At 45.1% G+C, this 19,460-nt stretch overlaps 1 protein-coding gene across 3 annotated transcripts in view; it reads right to left on the reverse strand.

The window, feature by feature from the left end:
• The window catches only part of LOC147888265 (nucleoporin (DUF3414)), a 268,450-nt gene that overhangs the window by 102,040 nt on the left and 146,950 nt on the right, over positions 1 to 19,460 (reverse strand). For all 3 annotated transcript variants that reach the window (XM_087393147.1, XM_087393148.1, XM_087393146.1), the window contains exons 14-18: positions 17,409 to 17,531; positions 16,889 to 16,974; positions 16,264 to 16,374; positions 2,604 to 2,678; positions 2,382 to 2,467 (exon numbers count right to left, since the gene is read on the reverse strand). In XM_087393147.1, the coding sequence (XP_087249273.1) occupies positions 2,382 to 2,467; positions 2,604 to 2,678; positions 16,264 to 16,374; positions 16,889 to 16,974; positions 17,409 to 17,531 (481 nt within the window). The remainder of the gene's footprint in view (positions 1 to 2,381; positions 2,468 to 2,603; positions 2,679 to 16,263; positions 16,375 to 16,888; positions 16,975 to 17,408; positions 17,532 to 19,460) is intronic.

Consider the following 19,460-nt stretch of genomic DNA (forward strand, 5'->3'; position numbering starts at 1 on the left):
GGGAGTGCTGGAAATAAAAAAAGAATGACTGCTATAAAAATCTCACAAGCCTGGGAAGAAAACTGAGACAAGATAGAGGCAAAACTGCAAGTAGATCTAGAAGAGGTCTCTTCATGAGTAGGCAACAAAATTGGCTGCAAAGCTGCTTCAAGATCTGCTGCAAATGATGATCCTATTTTTCCTCCCATGTGTACTGGTAAGGGCTTCAGAATTTCGATGGATGAGAGGGGCAGGTTAGTGCCTCTATTATATATAGAAACGAAAAAAGTGCAGCTTGGCTCTTTGAAAAAATTATAAACTGACTACCTTGTGTGCCTCTACTATAGACATTCTACAGGAGGTACTTTGTGGAACGGCCTATAGAACGTTCCATAGGCATTCTACCGAACACTCCTTAGCTGTTCCTAGTCATTCCACAAACAGACATTCTCTACATGTTCCACATGAAGCTCTTGACGAGAATGACAATCTAGTGTTCCCTATGAGCGGAATGGCATTCTTTGGTAACTATGGACCCTATACATGTGAGTTTTACGGACTGAATGGGTACGTCATGCACACCTTCCAGGAACCTCCATCTGCAGCAAATAGGCTCCAGATCTGCTGCTCCTACATGTTGCAATCTGCAACCCTAATTTGATGGCAATCACCTCTTTCTGAGGACTGCATCAGTTGCTAAACATCCCTCCCTGACCTGCCTAACCTACAGATCTACTACCCTTTGTCCTCCTCAAATAAGGACTCACAGGTGGGGTCAGTGATCTCTAGCACCTCCACCCCCACCAAAGAAACACCTCCCTCCCACCCTCTGGTCCCTGGCATCTCCTCTATCCAAGCCCCCTCCCTTCCTCCCTTTCCTGGACAATTTCCCCCCCCACCCCCCCCCCCCCCAAAAACCCATGCCACAAACCATCTACGACTAATTCTCTATGACAAGCTTCAGCTGCTTCAAAAGGATGTATGGTCAAAATTTGATGGTTCTTGAGAATATGCTTTCAAAAACAACGAACTGCATGACAGACAACAGACTCTTTTGAAGCACAAGGTCCATTTGCTATTTGACCTCAATTTCACCTCACTGTGCTGGCCCTTGCTCCACCAATTCTTTACCAAAGTAAGCTCACCACGTGGAATTGAGTCCAGATCAGACCCAAGTTGGGGGAACCCACCATTGGGTTATAAATATTTATGCACCAGCTTGTCAACAAAAGAGGGGATCCCTTTTTGGAGAATGCTGACCAGCTTCCTTCTTGATATTCTCCAAAGGAGAGTCCAACCACCTAGAGTTTGCAAATGACAACTCCAATGCCACAACCCTTGCAGATATTCGCCCTTCAGAGAGGGCAGTTTGGTACAATTCATTTTATCCATTAGAGAGATTCTTGGCAAGGACCGACTTCTTGCTTCACACCTTATACTATGGTGTTGTTGCCCCTCAGTAAGTGTGTTAGGTCTACTAGTGAAACCTAAGAAGAGTGAACAATAATAGGAATATGTTATGTCCCAAAGCTAACTCAAGTTAACTCCTACAAAATCTAGGCAACGTGTTCACCTACGTGCCATGCGTATTAGCTAGAGTGACCAACCCTCATTACTAGAATCGTGGTGCCTAGCACCCGTGGGAAAGTCTAGCATGATTTATTAAATCCTGCTGAATAAACCTGTACAAGATATGGCAATATAATTCCCTTAGCTTTCAATGTTTGGCTATCGATCATTGTGGAACCTAAGACCCTTTAGTGTTATCCCACAGATCATGGTAGCAACACTAAATACAGTGGGTTTACTGTTTGATAACAGGATATTTCAACAACACCATAGTAACGACCTCTTTGCGCAGCCCTGACAGACAAAAGTATTGAGTCGAGTCAAGTATAGGTCAAACTAAAACAAAGGACTTCCGAAGCCAAAAAATAAAAATCGTATCCAAAACAATCCAAAGCCATGATGGGAAGGAGAAATCTGTCCCATGCAAGCGGCCACTCTCTGAAAATGCCACAGGGGGCTTCCAACATAGCTGCATGTTCAAATCGCTCAGGAATGCCAGAAATCTGCTGCAAGTTTCTGGTTGAAAACCACCAAACATCAAGCACCACCCTTTACACAGATGAACATAGACTAGACAAATGGACATAATAACGTGCACACGCTCGAAAAGCCAAGCACGGCATTTCTCAATGCCGCTCCGTGTGCTAGATATGTTACCATATTTTGATTAGAAAGATGAGCAAGTAGTACCTCTAGGTCTATAAACTAAGAGTGTATGCACAAGGAAATTAAAATCACCCTTCTCTTATTGCTTCATAAGGTTTCTTTGAGATTAAAAACACATTGACCCCGCATAATAATGAAGTGAGCACAGACAAAAGAACATTGGTTACCCCCAAATACTAGCATGTGGCAACCCTCAAATTGCTCAGTACTCCTGGATGTCATTGGGAAACATTTGGCAAGCAAGCCTCCATCCCTGCAATAGTAATTGAATCTCAAAACTTGATTCCAGAGTTGAACCAAAAAATGTTAAGGATGTCAACCACCATGCTTAGAAATTAATTGCTCAAAGTCAAATAAGGGAGAGCTTCAAAAGTTATGGAAAACATTACAAGTAGTTGGCCAGTCTTCGTCTAGGCTGTAAGACCATTGCATTGCTCATTTCAGACATGACATCGATAGGACAGCTGAAAAGAAAAACAATCTCCAAATTACATTACCGTCAAAACCATACATGCAGTGCAGCTTAAATGCAATATTGTCACAAGGAGGTAATAAGCCCCAATTCAAACTCTTCATTAGAAAGACATCCAGGGAGAAAGAAACAAATACCAGAATTAATATTTCACGATGCACTCTCCTAACCCATTATATCAAAATAATACAAGGTAAAACAGTGCTGACATGAAACTTTCCTTGCTTCACATCTCATGAGGTAGAAAACTATAGAAATAATGACAGAAAGTAGGTTCCACAAAGAAGAAACAAAGATATGCATTGCAGGCATTGGGCCTGGCCCATTCCAAAATAATTACAAGGATCCGAGTCTGAGATCCTAGCATGTAGACCGTAGGATTCGCCTTTCATGTGCATAAGTTTACAAACAAGGGGCTTGCCAATGGTCACGCTCTATACTCTAAAAGCCTAGTAGATTCCAGATATCAAGCTCATTACATGCGTTGGTATGTTTCTAGCTATCGATTCTTTGTGGCACCATCTTGCACATTCTAACACATCACATTTCTCAAGCTCCACCTTTTCTTTCAAACTCTGGCCAGCTATATAGTCGTGTGACAGAACTTTACACCTTAACCAAATCTGTCAACACCATCTGCTAAACCCCCTCAACAAAATCCATAAAAAACAGAAGAAGCCAGGGATGCTTTTCAAGGAATTCATGCAAAGCTGTATGAGCAAGAAAAACTTTAGCCAAGGCCCTATGTTAAATTGTCATAAACAGTGCTGCCCCTCCTCCTGCTGCCTGCCCCCTTTCCACCTCCTCCCCTCCTTCCAGACTTCCACCCCCCTTCCCAGCCCCCTGCCCTCCCCCTCTCTGGCCACCCTCTTCCGCTCACCTTCCCATCCCTCATGCATTTCTCTCCTCTCAATGCACAGCCTGTACACAACCCATACAGCCTGTATAGATGCCCTGTACGGGCCACACAGTCCCTCTCCCCGCATGCTCTTTCTATCATCTCTTAGCCCTTCTCCCCCCCTCCTCTCTTCCTTCCTACCTTCCTTAACTTAGCCTTAGTTCCCCTCACCAGTGGAACCCCTTCCTCGGGTTGTTCAACCCTTAGGTTCTTTGATTTTTCCTTCAGGTCTCGCAGCAGTGGATTTTGCGGTTTCGAGTCGGCCTCTAATTTCAAGTTTCATTTTGGAAGGCCATAGAGTCGGCCAAATAGATGGGCGATGAGCTTGCTATACTCCTCTTGAACTTTGAGAAAGACAATGACAGAGTAAATTGGTGTTTCTTAGAGGGTACCCTGCTATATTCTGATTTCTTTGATTCATGGATCAGCGGAGTGCCTCTCTTGAATAGACGCCAACCTAAGGAAGGGATACGCAGCCCTATCTTTGCTCTGCGAGGTATGTGTTGCCAATGTAGGACATGCGACCAGAACTAGACCCTCTTACCAGAAAAAGCAAGGTCCCATGCCTTGGCACGTCATCTGGTAGCAGTTGCACTTTACACAAACATTCTCCTAGCCTGGACTATTGCCTTGTAGCTCCCCATTATTTGTGTCATCACAAGCAGCCACCGAGGTGACAAGCGGTTGTACCAAGAGTCTACCCTTCGAGGACACCATTTGGTAGCAATTGCACTCTATACACACATTATCCTAGCCTGATATATTGCCTTGTAACTCCCCATTGTTTGCACTATCACAAGCAGCCACTGAGGTGACAAGCGGTTGTACCAAGGGTCTACCCTTCGAGGACACCATCATTTAAATGCTCCTTACATGCGATTGCAATTTTCTATAATTCCAGATATGCCATTGCACTCAACATTAGGCACCTGTTCTACAATTGCAACAACAAGCCTACACCTCTACAGAAACTTCATCCAAATCAGATGCTCTTGCAAATCGTAATTCATGTCAATTACATGCCCCTACAACAGCTAACCACCCACATCTATGATTTGCTCATATCATTGTGATCTATACCTTACATAAAGTGCATTAGACTTGACACTCTTGCAGACTACAATTCATGACCAACCCATCCCCAATGAAAAGCAATCGCCCATAGCTATGTTAAACAAAAAAACTTAAACATATTCCATTCAACATAGGACCAAAGCATGAATGCTATAGTAGAGGCGGAAGAGCGACCTCATCCCAAATCTCCACGAAAACCCCAAAAAACTTAACACTTATGAGGTGGGGCACGAAGGTCAGTCCCAATCCTCACTACAATTCAACAAAAAACCCACAAACAAGCCTGCACCTAAAAGTATGAAGTATATGCACCAGACATTGATTTCAAGTAAAGTATACGCACTAGACATTGCTTTCGAGGAGCAAAATGTGGATGCTCGAACCGTTGAACCACTTGGAAGGAGAAAAGAAGGCCGACAATAAAATTCCACTGAATGCAGAAGAAAAGGGGGCACGACCATGAAATGCCAAAAGTGAGCTGGCTTCACAAAACCAATGGGTTGACGGGCATCGCAACATGCCCTTCCATGTCGGCAGCCCAAGGGGGCAATGGGCGAGAAGTAGGAAATTACTAGGCTTGCTCACATAGATATAGCACATCGAAGAAAAATCCTGAGGCAGATTGGCAAGAGCACATTTACAAATTTGATTTCGGTGGTGTGCTTTATTTTGTTCGAGGTGAGAAGGATCTTCCTCAGGATCCTTCAATCTGGACTGTGAAGGTTCGTAAAACTCAAGGTGAGTTTTTATTTCTTTGTTGTGCATCTGTTGAGTCGTGTATGGATGCAGTCACAGATTCCTCAGCAACCCAAGATGGGGAGATGGCCTTATTAGTCAATCAGATACTCAGTCGGTTTTCTAACTATTTAGAAGACGAGTTACCTTATGGGTTACCTCCGGAAATGAATGTTCAACATAAGATTGAACTTATTCTAGGGGCAAAACCTATGAATAGACAGTGAGCTTAATAGATGAAGGTGAGGTACGAAGGCAAGTGAACAAATGGTATTATAGGCTAAGCTTTATAGGTGAAGATGAAGTACGAAGGCTATTGAAAGAATACCCCAAGCTCGGGCAAATTCTATTGCTACATTTGCCTTTGTAAGTATTGTAGACTAGCCTTAGTCTCGTAAGGACTACTAGTACTCTTAATAGAATTAGTCCTATCAAGGGTTAGGACATATAGTACATGGTGTCTTGTATTTTTCTACATTTTCCATCATTCCTTTGTACTTAACTTAGATCATTTGTGGGCTTCATCAGCTTTTAGAGAAGGTTTATTAAGGATTTTGGAAAAATTGCTGGCCCATTGTATGTGATGACCAAGAAGGATACCAAGTTTCATTGGACCAAGGAGTTGGCCATGGCTTTTCATGACTTAAAGAAATGGGTCACTGAGACCCCCATCCTTTGGCCATCGAGGTGGGATGTCATCTTTCATGTTCATGTAGATGCATCTGGTTATGCAATTGGGATTAATCTAGCTCAACCAAGAGGTAAACCGGATTACTCGGTTTACTATACAAGCAAAATGATGACCCACGCTGAGTGCAACTATAGTACCACTGAGCGGGACACAACATTTGGAACTTTTCTATGACACACAACATTTGGGACTTCTAATGACAACAAGTCCTCACTATCATACATGCATTAACGGATAGTGACTGGGCCGGTTGTTTTACGACACTTTGGTGTCGCATACTAGCAATTGTGTTATGCTTAGGACTTCATGCATATCTTGGCTCAACAAGAAGCATCCCAGAGTTACTGCTTTTAGTTGATGCTGAGTACATGGCAGCCTTTATAGCTACTGTGGAGTGCGTCTATCTTCGTACACTACTTGCAGATCTTGATGTCGGCCATATATCTTCTACTATCATCTACATTGACAGCCACTGTACCTTGGTGATTGCGCGTACCAAACACATCGAGGTTCACTATCTTTATGCCAAGGAGCGACTATCATCTGGAGACATACAGTTGACCCATGCTCCAATGCAGGATAACTCCACGAAGGCTCTACCACGACCCAAGTTTATAGAGTTTCGGTAAGCTTTATACTTGGTACCTTTTGTTACATGATACTCCTAACCATGTACTATCATAGGTTGTTATATCCATCCCAATTGAACATGTACAACCATGCTTCAGTTTCTAGATATTCTTGTAATGTTTCTAGGATACTTCACCCATACCATGGAGGCGAGTTTGTTGCCACGTTTTCCTTGGTCTAAGCCTTTTAGGCTAGTCTTAGTCTCTTAAGGACTGCTAGTACTGGTAGTACTGTTAGCGTTAACTAGGGTTAGGACACCTAGTCCTAAGTCAGGTTATGGCTGTACTCGTACTTTTAATCTATTTTTTCATCATTCCTACAAGTACTTTGAGCTGATTTCCTTCCATTGCATTCCCTTCAATAGATTCATCCCAATCTCTCACCTTTTCCCTCGCCAGTAATATTGAACAAAAAAAAAGATGATACCTTTAAGTTGTATATTGATTACTAAGGATTGGACAATATCATTGTTAAGCATAGATATCCGATGGCAAGAATAGATGATCTGTTGGATGCGCTGCATGGTGCTGTGATTTTTTGTAAAATATAGATTTGAAATGTGGCTACTACCGGATTAAAATTTGTACTCAGGATGTGCACAAGACTGCTTTTCAGAGTAAGTTTGGTCACTACGAGTTGTTGGTAATGCCATTCGGGCTTACCAACACTCCAGCAACATTCATAATGCTAATGAATGACTTAGTTTGTAGTACACTTTTGATGATATAGGAGTTTACAACAAAAGCCTTGCTCACCATAAAGAACAAGTGTTCAACATACCTTTAGACAAGCTAGTCTCAATAAATTTTGAAAAAAAACAGTGCTGTGTTACGGTTAAACTCGAGTATTTGGGTTTCCTTCTAGCTCTTGATGGGGTTGAAATGTATCCAAAAGAGGTGGCTGCAATTTTAGTGTGGGTAGTACCTCACAACTTGACAGCTTTGGTGTCATCCTTAGGATTCCTACAGTTGTATAGAAGACATATCACAACGTATTCTGATATTGTCACTCGATGGACTGGTTGACCTAACACAAAATACCTTACGTTTGGGGAAATAACCAACAAGAGAGCTTTGGTGCAACAAAAGGAGTAGTGGCTCAAGGACCTATATCAAAGATTGTTGATACCTAGAAACAATTTTGCCTGGAAATTGAGACAAGCAACATTGCAGTAAGAGCGCTTCTATTACAAGAAGGGAGGCCAATTGCCTTTGAAAGCAAGAAGCTCACCTTCTTACAAAAGAATTGGTCAACTCATGAACAAGAGTTGTATGCCGTGATACATGCTTCGAAAGCATGGAGACATTATTTATATGGTGCAAAGTTTCATGTCAAAGTCAACCATGATGCTTTGAAATATTTTTGTGAGCAACCTGATTTGAGTAGCCCCTAAGCAACGTGGGCATTGGCATAACTACTGCAAGAATTCCATATGGAGTTTGGTGCAAACGAGGGAAGAATAATAAACTTGCTGATTCCTTGTCATGCATTATGCACAATATGAGTTTCATAGCATTAGAAAGTGCTCTAATGACTAAAGTTAGGATTCAGGAAAACTCAAAGAGTGGACGAGTGTGTCGAGTCTTTGACCTATGGTTGTTGTTATAAAACACCAAGGTTTAGATGACCTGGCATCTAGGGAAAGCCATTTGTATGCAAGATAAACAATAGATGATGGTATGTTGATGAAAAGAAATGGTACGGTAATTGTACCTAAATAATCTCCACTAGAAGATCCACCAATGTACAGATGATGAAAAGAGATATGAGCTCCTAAAGCATGATTTCTTCTGGGAAAAAAATGAAAAAGCATAGTTGTGAATATGTCACACAATGTTTTTCGTGTTAGGTAAGTAAGGCAGAGCAATTGAAGGAACCTAACCTTTTACAACTATTGGAAATACCATCAGGAAGATAAGAGCATTTCCATTGACTTTATAATTGATCTGCCATAGACACTAGGAGAATATGATTCTATCCTTGTGGTGGTGTACAGATGATGAAAAGAGATATGAGCTCCTAAAGCATGATTTCTTCTGGGAAAAAAATGAAAAAGCATAGTTGTGAATATGTCACATAATGTTTTTCGTGTTAGGTAAGTAAGGCAGAGCAATTGAAGGAACCTAACCTTTTACAACTATTGGAAATACCATCAGGAAGATAAGAGCATTTCCATTGACTTTATAATTGATCTGCCATAGATACTAGGAGAATATGATTCTATCCTTGTGGTGGTTGAATGTCTTACCAAGATGGTTACTTCATTCCAACCAGAGTCAATAAAGAAGTAGCATATTTGTTTCTAAATAACATGTTTTTTTTTTTCCATGAAAAAGACTTCTATTAAGTAAGAACAAAAACCCGCGAGAGCAAGCTCAAAGCGGAATACATCATGAAATCATGAGGATAATAAAAAACCCCTCAGAGTGAGGTGGAAAGAAACCAAGGCCGAGGCTGAAAGTGCCATCTCAACCCTGTAGTAGATTCAGAGAAGAAAGGAGAATCCTTCCATTCCCTGAAGAAAGAAGCCCATCTAGATGAGGCTGCACGGGAGTCCCCCTGCATACCCATCCATACGGCCATCAGGGTGTGTACGATGTCTGTCCAGATCTGTCCAGATACTAGCCAATGTGTGCGGGGGATGAACCTGAGTACCCTCCATAGCCTCTGTGCATCTGGCTCTCCAGATATGCCAGGCTGCTATGCTCGCTATAATCTCCCAAGAAGTATCCACAGAGGCATGTACAGCTGTAAAAGAACGGTGTGGAACCACATCCAACGAGCAGAACTCAACCCGATGACGTCGAACCGAAATGGCCCGTGAGGAGTCAAGTCCCTCATAGAAAACCTGAGGTCCTGTAAGAGAAAGCCAAGCCACCGAGCCCCAAGTCATAAAAAGTGCGGAATGGGCAAAGTGACTGAAGATCCTGGCTATCCCCATCCAAATCAATCTTGCCTGTCTGCAATCCCATAAGCAATGCTGAATAGACTCCGAAGCAGAAAGGCAACGAGGGCAAGTAGAGTCGGCTCCGAATCTGGACCTCCAAAGGTTCACTGCAATCCCTCCATGAATAGAAAGCCAAAAGAAGATAGTGATCTTTCTATTCCTGTGGGATTTCCAGAGCCTCCTCCAGAAGTACCTCTGCTGATCCGCAGTAATACCAAAAGTCTCCCAATGAGGAACTCTGGAGGGTCTCCAGCCTCTACTACTGAGCTGAAATCTCCTGGCATTACTGACCGTGTAACAAAAGAAGGGGATGGTCTTCTCTCGATGCCCCGCGTCAATCCACTCCCACTCTCCGGGGTCCCACTGTAAATACCTGATGGGAACTCCTCCATAGAGCCAGAGTCTCCAAGACCCGGTGGAGAGTAACTGGGGGTCAGGGTCTAAGAACCACTCTGAATTTGATCCCTGCATCAAAAGGCCTACGACCCTGATAGGATGAAAAGCAGACTCAAGCAAGATATCATCTGTAGATCTGAGCAATCTGCCACCATCTTGGACACTGAAAACCAAAGCATCCTCCTGTCCATCTCGGAAGGCTAAGACCTGAAGTGGAACCCCGCCTCTCGAGAAAGTACATGCCCAAGTGGAGGAAGTGAGAGGCATATCATCTGTGTCTATCCAAGCCTCTGGAAGGGCTGTCTCAATCTGCAAGATCCTCCCTGCACTCCCTCTGAGATGTCCTGTCAACCTTGACTTGGTTTCCTCTGGAAGCCTACGGAAAGCTTTCCAAGATCCCAAAGAAGAAGCAGGTCCCCTCTCCCACCTAGCCCACTGCATGTAGAGTGAGGCACCCATTGGTCTGCCACGATCATCTCAAATACTGTCGTTCCACATGATGGGCTGCCTATCAATCTCTTCCCGGGAGGAAGGAGAAATCCTCCGAAGAGAGCTTCTGAAACTAGCCCAAGCTTTCAGAATGGCAACCATGAGAAGGGATGAAGGTGATCTGAGGTGTGCTGTGGTGAAGATACATCTAACACTGCTCATCCAGTCTCCTCCTGAGGAAGGTGTGCATCTCTGTATGCTGCTGATAAGAAAGTCCTTCCACGGTTCCTGTCCTGGCATAAGTCCTCACACCACTATCTTGCAAAGTAAAGCTCTGCACTGTAAATCTGGATCAATAATATTGAGACCCCCATCCTGTGTAGGGAGGATGAGGGTCTCCCAAGCCACTCTGGCTAAGGCATCTGCTGTGCCATCAAGCCCACTCCAGAGAAAGTTCCTGATCGGTCTTCTGAGCTGAATGATGCAGTCCCTAGAACAGCACCAACATGAACAAATAAACCAGGCAGTGGCCAGGAGGACCTGGTTGACCACCACAACTCTAGAGGCAAGATCCAGCTTGGCTGAGCTCCAAAAGAGAAGCTTCCTTCTGGTGCTCTCCAACACGGGCGCAAACTGCTGCGTGGTAGAAATACCCAAGCCGACCTGGCAACCCAAATACCTGATAGGCACACCCCTCTGAACCCAAGTGAACCCTATGTCAAGCCCCCAAACTGGAGTGTCCTCATCACTGATCCAAAAGCCATTGGATTTATGCCAATTTATCTGTGCCCCTGCCGCCAAGCAAAATAAATCCAATGCCGTCCTGAAAGAAGTCAGTGTCTGTGGAGAGGCATCCAAATAAATCGCTGTGTCATCAGCCAACTCACTGTCAAGCAGCTCCTCTTCTCTTCTGATGGGAAGTCTCAGCCCAAAGATGTCAGCTTGAGATCTAACATAGATGCTCATAGCTTCGGCCACGAATAAAAAAAGGAAAGGAGCAAGGCGGCATCCCTGACGGACTGATCTCGAAATCTGAAATCCCTCACCCCTTACCCCACCAATAAGTACCTGGCTATGGGCTGATCTGTACAAAGAGGAAACACCTCTGATCCAAACATCAGTGAATCCACAGCGTAGAAGGGTGCCCTCCAAAAAACTCCAATCTACTCTATCATAAGCTTTTTCAAAATCCAACAGTAGAATGGCAAGATTCTGGCCACTCTGCATGGCCTACTCTGACGGAAAGAAAAAATGTTATCAAAAATACTTCTGCCATGCACAAATCCCGTCTGAGTGTCATGAATAAGATCAGGGAGAAGTGGCTGCAATCGGAGGCTGATAGCCTTGGCCAGAATCTTGTAACAAGTCCCCAGAAGTGTGATAGGCCTCCATTGGGACAATAAATTTCTGCTACCTCCTTTTGGGATAAGGTGGATGAGGCCCTCTGTAAGCGACTCAGGCATCTCGCCAAAGTCCCAAGTGGCCTGCATGGCTGAAGTAATATAGTCTCCAATCATATCCCAAAATGCAATGAAAAAAGACGGGGTGAGGCCATCTAAACCTGGGCACTTGCCCTTGTGAAGGGCTGAAAGTGCAGTCCTGAACTCTGTGTTGGTGAAAGGTGCGTCAAGTAGAACATGCATATCTGGACTCACCAACACTGGGATACTCTGCCAAATAGCCTGTCTAGCATCCTCTATATCGTGTGTCTCAGGATCAGCAGCAAGGAGGGTGGCATAGAAATCTGAAGCTATGCGTAAGACGTCATCAGGCTCTGTCTGTAAAACCCCATGTGAGTCAATAAGCTGAGATACACTCTCTCTACTATGTCTAGGGCCAAGAGTAGAGAAAAAGTGTTTATTGACTCTACCACCCATCTGAATCCAGAAGGACTCCCGTGCATGAAAGGCATACTCTGCTCTCTGATCAAGCAATAACTGCAGCCCTCGCTGTAGCAAGGCGCTCCTGAATCCAAGCATCTGAAGGCCGTTTCTGCTCTTCCCTCTGCAAAGCTGCTAACTGCTGGCGAACACCAATCTCACGTCTGAGAATATCTCGTCTCCTGGTAGAAGCAACTGAGCAGTAAAAGTCGCTAATACCAGAGAGGGCAGCGGCTAAATGTGATGGATGTGGCTGCCCACCCTGGACATGAGCAAACCATATCCGTAGGGCTGCCTCCGTAAGGTCCTCCTCTGTGTAAAAGGCATCTGGAATCCTGATGCTGGCAGATCGGCCTCTCAAGTGAGGCTGTGAGATAGCCAGAACAACAGGGAAGTGGTCTGAAGTGGAAACCCCCGCAGCAATGCATACGGATCCACCTCTGTCTAGTGCCCAATCATCTACATAAAATCTGTCAATGCGTGCATGAATAGGCATCTGTTGCCTCCTGTTCGACCAAGAGAACAGGAGGGACTGTGGCTGAATAAGAAAGGCATCATCACACCAAGTATCTCTGCCACAGAAATGGAAAAGGAAGGCATCCCAAGCTGCTCTCTCCAAAGAGTGAAGTCCGCCTTCTCTACCCCCTTTTTTGTCTGAAGGTAACTCGACCATGTTAAAGTCACCTCCAATCACCCAAGAATCCACAATGGGGGCCCAGGAGAGCAAATTCTTCCACATAAGGACACGTTCCCCTCTAATGTTGGAGGCATATAGGTTGAGGAAGCCAACCTTACGCCCTCCAATCAAAAGAATAATCCACTGAGCTCTAGAGGGGATAATGACTCCGTGCCCAACAACTAAGGGGAGAACCGACTGCGAAACTGAAATAGAAGTGCCTCCCCTAGTGGCCAATGCAGGCGACCAAAAAGTATGGCCTGAAAGCAACTTGCCTGACTTGACACAATCTCTATAATCCAGCTTGTGCTCTTGAATAAATAATATATCAATGGGACCCCCAGTAACACTTGGATGAAGCTGATCCCGGATCAGCTGTCTACGGCGGCGATGTGGGACGCCACCTAGGCCCTGTATGTTCCAACTGATAATCCTCATCGACGAGAGGATGTAGAGTGGAACACCTTACCCGACCTAGTGGCGGAAACAAACCCCTCAACAGGGGAAGACCTCCTGCTCGAGGAGGGAGGGAAGGAACCCAGTGGTGGAAAGTCAATAGGGGAAAGAATCCTGGCACCTGAAGAAGAAGCCCTGTCAAAAGGAAACCCAACCACTGGCTCCCCAAAAGTAGCGGGCACAAACTCCTCCTCTGGGAAATCTGAACTCTCTGCCAAGGCTTAAAACGAGTTCCTGTGGAGCAATCCAGACACCGGAGTACGAAGGATCCCGTGTGAGGGAAGAGGATCAACAGTGTAAGCTATCCCCTTCCCCCTATCCAAGGGAGGGAGTGAGGAATGCTCTCTACCCTGTGTCTGCCCAGCCGCGGAGATCTCTCCGTCCTCAAGATGAACATCTGGCACTGCTGGATCTAAGGAAAAAGCTGCAACTGGGGAGGAGGTCGAAGCTTCAGCGTCTCGAACTGTGCAAGGTGAGACAGGAAGGACAGCTCGAGGTGAAGCAAAGTCTACTAAGGTACCCTCGTGAACTGAAGGAGGGACCTGCACACGTACTGGAACCCACTGTAAAGCATCGCGTGTGCCTGAGGGAGGTGGGGGTCGAGGAGCAGGTGAAGGACCTGTACCACCCCCTGGTCGAGGCCGAGGAATAGGTACTGGACCTGTACCACCACTTGACTGAGCAGGACCGCCACGTGAAGAACGAGGAGCAGGAGCTGGACCTGTACCACCCCTCTGTCGAGGTCGAGGGGCAAGTGCCGGGTCTAATCCCCCCCCCTGTCCCCCCTGTCGATGCCCTGAGGCGGTAGCTGTACCAGAGGGCTTCTTAGGCCTTTTCTTCTTCCTGGGGCAATCCCTGGCAAAGTGTCCCGAGGTCCTGCAAATCCTGGACTGGTCCTGCCTGCCTGAAATCTCCACTCTCTGGCGAAAAAAGGAACCATCCGAGCGCTGGATCATGACGTGGTCCATCTTGAGGTTAGGATCCTTGCAAAGGACCCTAACTCTAGGAACCCCATCAGCCTTGGTTGCCTCTGCTGCAGTCAATGGCAACCCAGGGAGGGGTGGGATCTCAGCAACTGCACCAAAATGCTCCCCAATAACAGAAACAAGTCGATGGTAAACCTGGGGAAGCCCGGGGAACCTGATGAAGAGCGAGAAGATTTTCTTATCTGCCTCTACTGGGTCGAAACCAAGGTGAAAGGCTTCAAAGAAGATCTTCCTGTGTCCCAGGTGTAAAAACTCGGCCTTGAGCACAGTGCTCGCAGCCTCTGGACTGTCAAAAACAACCTGGAAAAAACCTCGTCCCAGAAGGCGAACATCTAACAATCGAGGAGTGAGGTCTGGGGGGAGAGCCGCAAGCATCCAGTCTCTGGCTTGGGATCTGGAAGGGTGAGACCCGAAGATGTGTGCTAGCAATGTGGTAGAGCATTCAATCTCTACATCCTTCTTGAGCTGCTGCAACTCGTCTTTAGAGAAAGTGATAGTTTTCGCGGCCGGTGGAGATGGAGTAGGATTGGCTGACGGGGTATCCATCGCCAATCAAGGTGAGGAGGCCGACTCGAACAGAAAAAAGGCTCCTTCCGTCCAAAAAAGCTGCGGGGGGCAAGGGAGGGGAAAGGATGCAAGGAGGAAGCAGGGGGGAAGGGGAGGGAAGGAGGAGAGGGGCTGGGGCTGAGAGGGGAGAGGGGCAAGCTGTGAGGGAGGGAGGGGGCGTTGGAGGGGAGGGTTAAGAGGGAAAGGAGAGGAGAAGAAGGAGAGGGGAAGGAGAGAAGGGAAGGGCAGGATTGAGAGGAAGAGAGGGGGGCGGGAGAGCAGGCAGGGAGGGGGCGGGACAGCAGGGGGGAGGCGAGGGGCAAGTTTCCTAAGCTCTTAATTCAGAGAGTGAAACTTAGGTTGGAAGTGCTTCATGTAGAGCATTCTAAGAAGTGTTTCAAGACTCTCCAAACCATATACAATTCGAGCTAGTTTCTTTGAAATTGCAACTCTTAACAAGTTCTTGCAAAAGGAAAAATGAATTTCTCAAGACTGGCTCTCACACAAATGTTCAGTCCCATACAGAGGGTGGGCATCTTGAGTAGAAATCCATCATGTCACAAACCTGCACGTAGCCAAATACGGCATAACATTAAAATTCTAAATAGGGAGTCCATCAACAAAGATAATCCTCTATCATACAATAGGAGGGTAACCAAACATATGCATGGAATAGGTTTATAGTCACCCTCAAGTGTGAGGTCTAGCCTTCGACCATGCAAGTTAGTTTGCATAGGAGAAAGCTACCTGTGTTGCATTCCATAGGTTTTCCTTGCACAAGTCCAGGATACTCTAAGGCCATATGTTTGAGAGTGAACCTCTCTTCTTGTAAGCCATGCTTTTCTGTATTTGGCATCCAATACTACATACAATGGTTATGTTCTTAAGAGTCCGCTTTCTTGTAATAGCTATCCTATGAGAAGGTGTCAGGTCCATCATTGCTGAATCTGCCACCCAACGAATAGTTCATTTTCTTGCTCTAGGTTTATATGATTTTATCTCCCCCCATGATGTGGCTATTTGTGTTCTCAACTAGCTGCTTAAGCTCTCCCATTATTCTTGTTTTCTGAAATCTAATATATGTCACATTTACATTAAAGAAACACTTTCAAAAAGAATAATGGAACAAGGCATTGGCATCCTCCATTTCTCATCTCCATCAAAGGATAGAGCAGACCACTCTTATTCGAAAGCCAATTCTACGGACTGCCCAAGCATTGCATCAATACGTACCAACAAGCAAAAATACTGAGAATGTCCATGCAGACAGCTGGTCCAGATGGGTCTCCAGGAACATCAAGGAGTTTATCCAGCAGCATACATATGACACCCAAAACGTTGATTCTGAAAGCACACAAAAGTTTCATCCAATTAAAAAGCTCATTGTGAATACAAAATATTTCTCAACAGCGGATTTCCTTATTCATACCCAATATCCCCCATATGTCCACTACACGCAAAATCCGGAAATCAATAAATAACTTCCTTTTTATTGTGGGGGAAGGGGATTTTGGTAGTGGTGGTGGTGGTGGTGGTTGTGGTTGGGGTTGGAGGGGAGAGGGAGGGATGAGGGTCTGCGCTGAAAAGAAACACGTTAACAAAAGGGTAAAGAGGGTTTTAGATGGCACCCTCTCCAACGGCACCACAATGCACGCATAGACATGCATGCTATGGCACCATTGAAGGGGAGTTGCCTTTTTGAGGGGGTGCTCTTTATCATGTTAAAGAGAGAGCTTCCAGAAAGTACGACAGACGGTGAGTAAGATGATCAAATATTTTATACTTAAAAGCAGATAATGTAAATCCCAGAGCCCATATTAATGTGGTTGGCAGATTTAAACTCTATCAACCCAGATACCTTGCACTCCCCTCCATTCGTCCATCACCACGAGGTCCACTACAAGCTACAGCATCATCCAATCGTAAAAAATATGCTGCCAGCATCTGTACAATAAACTCCTAAAAGTAAATCATAGGTAAAATACCAGTGTTTGCCTACGGCGGAATTGAAGTTTTGTATAATTCAGTTGACAATTTTTTAATTTCTACTTTTTACCTCCCACTCTTTTCATATTTGCAAACCTGTAACAAGGACACTGAGATGCTGGATCCTCATCACGGGAGAAAATCAATATGAATCCAATAACAAACTCACCATGTAAAAGAAATTAACAGTGCAACCATACATGCACACATGAGCATCCAATTAAAAAAACTCTTTGCACTCAGTTTCTTTCAGGACTCCAGAGGTGCATGTGAAAGGCTACCATGCAGGAAAAAATTAATCAAAAGCTACTCCTAAAGATTTATTACAAAGCAGTAAACCTTAGCACATCAAAGCAATCACTTTCCTTGGCCGACATTATAATCTCCATTACCTTGTTAGCAGATAGCATACGGCAGAGCAGGTTCAGAATACTGTAAACCTCAACCCATGAATCATCCTTCTTACACAAGTCCATCAAATGAAAAAACAAAATAACAATAGGACTGTGCTTGCACTGCAACCAGAAACCAAGAAACCTGTGAATTGAAAAGATTAATCCGCAATGTCTTAACCAAACTCTGATTACAATACCTAAAAATGGCTTTGTTTTTCATGTAAAAACCAAAAAATTATAGACAAATTTATAGCAGTTAAAAGTCCTAAAATAAATTTCCAATAAGAACTCTCCAAGGGCGATAACTGTGGCATTTTCTGCAGTTCCATGGAGTATGAAATGAGATACAGTAGAAGCCAGCTCCTAAATTTTTATAGACATTGATGAGAATTCTTTAAATAACAAAAACATTTCTCCAAAACAACAGCAATATCATTCTCTTAAACCCCTATGTAAGCTTTATCAACGTCCAAGAATTGTAAAACCACCCTTTAAAATACATTTTCTGCACTATATCAGAATCAAATATGTCCCACTCAACCCTTGTTTCGACAGCTCCCCGGTTGTGCTCTACCTTTCCCCCTACCTGCCTTCCCCTTCAGCCCTCTAGCTCCTGCTTCCCCCTTCAAGCTCAGCCCATGGCCTATCAAGCTGAAATTGTCACAGTGTTGCTGCCAGAAAACACGCCATCTACTGCTGTTTTGCCAGGGCAGAAATCGCGACAAAATTGCTGATCGACATTCCGTACACTGGGCTGCACAGGGCCATACGACTTCTGCCTCCCACATAGACTGGTTCGTCACAATTGCTGCTGCCACATTCGCACCATTCCCTGTGTTTGCCAAGGCAGAAAACCACGTTGCATTGCTGTCATCTATTCCGTACATTGCACAGTACACTGGGCCGTACAGTGCCCCACAGGATCTGCCTGCAATCTCGACTAGTTAGCTCACTGTTTCAGCTGGAGCTTCAGCCCTTGCTGTCCCTGCAAGTTGTCTGTTCATGGATCCACAGATTCCTCACTGCCCTCCAGCCCAAGTCAGCTTCAGCTAGCTTGAGTCCTCCTCTCTTAGCCTCTCTCTACCCTTCTCTCAGCCTCTCCTCACTGAGTGTCCTACTCTCAACCTCTCCCCTCTCTGCCCCTCCCTCAGCCGGTTTGAAATGACCTCTCACAAACTGATTGATGAATGGCGACCCATCCAGTCAATCCTCATCCACTTCCACCGAACGTGAGAATGTGTATCCTTACAAAAGATGAGCTGTTGCGATTACTAAAGGATGTGCAGCTTGAGACTTCCACCACCATTTTCCCAGGCATCCATGGTCCCACCCTTCCCAATCATAGGCTAGGGATGCTTGCGGCCTTATCATCAGACCTCACTCAGCACCTCATTGATAGTTGACTATTCGGATGAGGTTTCTTTCAAGTGGCTTCTGATACCCCTGCAGCTGCAAGCACAATGCTCAAGCCTAATCCCTTAGTGCTTGGTTCCAGGAAGACTTTCCTCAACCCCTTCTCTCTTGGATTCAGTCGAGTTGAGGAGGACAAGCACATGACCTCTCTCTTCATCAGATTTACAGGTCTGCCTCACATGTACCATAGCCTACTTGCCACGATTGGAGCTACCCTTCGAGTGGCCACTGAGATTCCTCCACACCCGCCCCCCCCCCCCCCCCCCCCTTCCCTGGTTTGCCCTCTTTAGCAGCAAAGGCAATCAAATCAAATAGGTTTCCTAGAGTTACAATGAGTCTTTGACCCTAACATTTATGATAACCCCATCATGCTCTAGCTCCCAAATGGCTCTCTTTTTCAACAAAGAGTCAAGATTGCGGGCAAGCACGACCAGTGTCAGATCTTTGGGCATATTGCTAGAGATTGCCCAAAGATGAAGAAAAGACATAAGAAAGAGTGTACCCAACTCCCAAATAGCTCTCTTTGTCGACAAAGACTCAAGATCACGAGCAGGCACGACTAGTGTCGGATAAGCAAGATTTTTGCGCATTTTGCTAGAGATTGCCCAAAAATGAGGAAAAGATATAAGAAAGCTT

Source organism: Dipteris shenzhenensis, chromosome 22, assembly GCF_047967505.1.
Source record: "Dipteris shenzhenensis isolate YYH24624 ecotype China chromosome 22, Dip_SZ_1.0, whole genome shotgun sequence".
NCBI classification, from domain to species: domain Eukaryota; kingdom Viridiplantae; phylum Streptophyta; class Polypodiopsida; order Gleicheniales; family Dipteridaceae; genus Dipteris; species Dipteris shenzhenensis.